Raw genomic sequence first — 1,261 nt, 5'->3', positions numbered from 1 at the left:
CGAAGGTGCTGGAGTGGACGAGGCCGCTGGTGCTGGGGTGGACGTGGCCGGTGGTTCTGGGGCGGCTGTTGACGGTTGCTTAGCAGGAACTGAAATTTTTACTGTACACTGAGATGGCGACGCCGGACCATCCTCGGCAAGTGCCATCATTCGGGGAGGCTCCGGAGCTGCTGAGCTCGGCGTCTCACAAATGTAGCAGAGATCTACTTGGTCAGATGGTAGTTCTTGTACTGTGAACGTGTAGACTTTAGCCGACCCGCTTGCTTTATTTCCGACCGATGTAGCCTGCAACTTCGCCGTCAGGTCCGTTTCAACAGGAATTTCGTCTGAACAACGTGGGCCCTGGAGAGCAACAGGGTCTGAAGGATCTAGTGCCTTCTCGGGCTTGAGGGTGGAATTGGAGGGACAGGAGAAGGTAAGAGGCTCACTGGCAGCGGCTTTCAAGTTAAGCTCCTCTGTCCCTTTCCCGGTGCACGCATTCGTGTCGCCACCCGAAATCTTCTGCTCCGTAGAAATCCCAACAGCAAGATAGCTTACCATCACTGCAACGACCACGGCTGCGAGGGACAGCGAGGAGAGCCGCCCCATCCTTCGACCGCCCATCCTCTCCTGGCGCCTTGGTAAGGAAAACAGTTGCTGCTACTGACACACCAGGGGCCTACCTAGTTGCAGCCAGAAAAGAAAACATTTTCGCGCCACTTAGGGTGAATTATCCCTGCAATGCAATGCGATCGCCGGTCACGTTGCCCCCTCACTGCTCCTGTGTTGCAGACGGGAGTGCGTGTAACACCAAGGAACACCAGGCACGTCCAGGAACCACGGCCGTTTCGCCGACCGTGCAGCCGCCTCCTCCGACGTCTCACAGCGTAGGACGTGGTCGATCTCGCCACGGTGCGTCAGCCCGTCTTCTCAGGTACGCATGGACAACAACAAAGCTGTGTCGATGTTTGTCCGAGCTCGCAGCCGTCATTTCATCGATCCAGATTCACAGCCTTTCTTGCTTGATGACTAAAGTACTCGCTAGAGAGTCATGTTGTCGTTTCGACGGAAAGACCAAGCTGCGCTGCCACTGCGTCCCTACGCCGTCTCCTGAAGCGGGGGTGCTTCGAGCTCCCTCGGGCGTGATGCACAGGCGACAAAAGAAAACGCGTCGCCGACCGGATTGTACTCTTTAATTCCACCTGTTAGGATTTGTGGCAGAACATCTCAAAAAAGAGTGCTTCGTCACCAGAGAGGGTTAGGAAGGGCTCGGAACGCCGTG

The 1,261-nt window shown here is 56.3% G+C and overlaps 1 protein-coding gene across 1 annotated transcript in view; it reads right to left on the bottom strand.

The window, feature by feature from the left end:
* Window positions 1-752, bottom strand: part of CSUI_004246 (sag-related sequence srs26j) — a 1,566-nt gene extending 814 nt beyond the window's left edge. The window contains exon 1 of the mRNA XM_068064439.1: window positions 1-752. This exon is cut by the window's left edge and continues 814 nt beyond it. Coding sequence (XP_067923581.1) covers window positions 1-603 — 603 coding nt within the window. The 5' untranslated portion in view covers window positions 604-752.
* Window positions 753-1,261: the final 509 nt, after the last annotated feature.

Source organism: Cystoisospora suis, assembly GCF_002600585.1.
Source record: "Cystoisospora suis strain Wien I chromosome Unknown contig_1953, whole genome shotgun sequence".
NCBI lineage: Eukaryota > Apicomplexa > Conoidasida > Eucoccidiorida > Sarcocystidae > Cystoisospora > Cystoisospora suis.
This window is presented reverse-complemented; position numbering and strand designations above follow the sequence as displayed.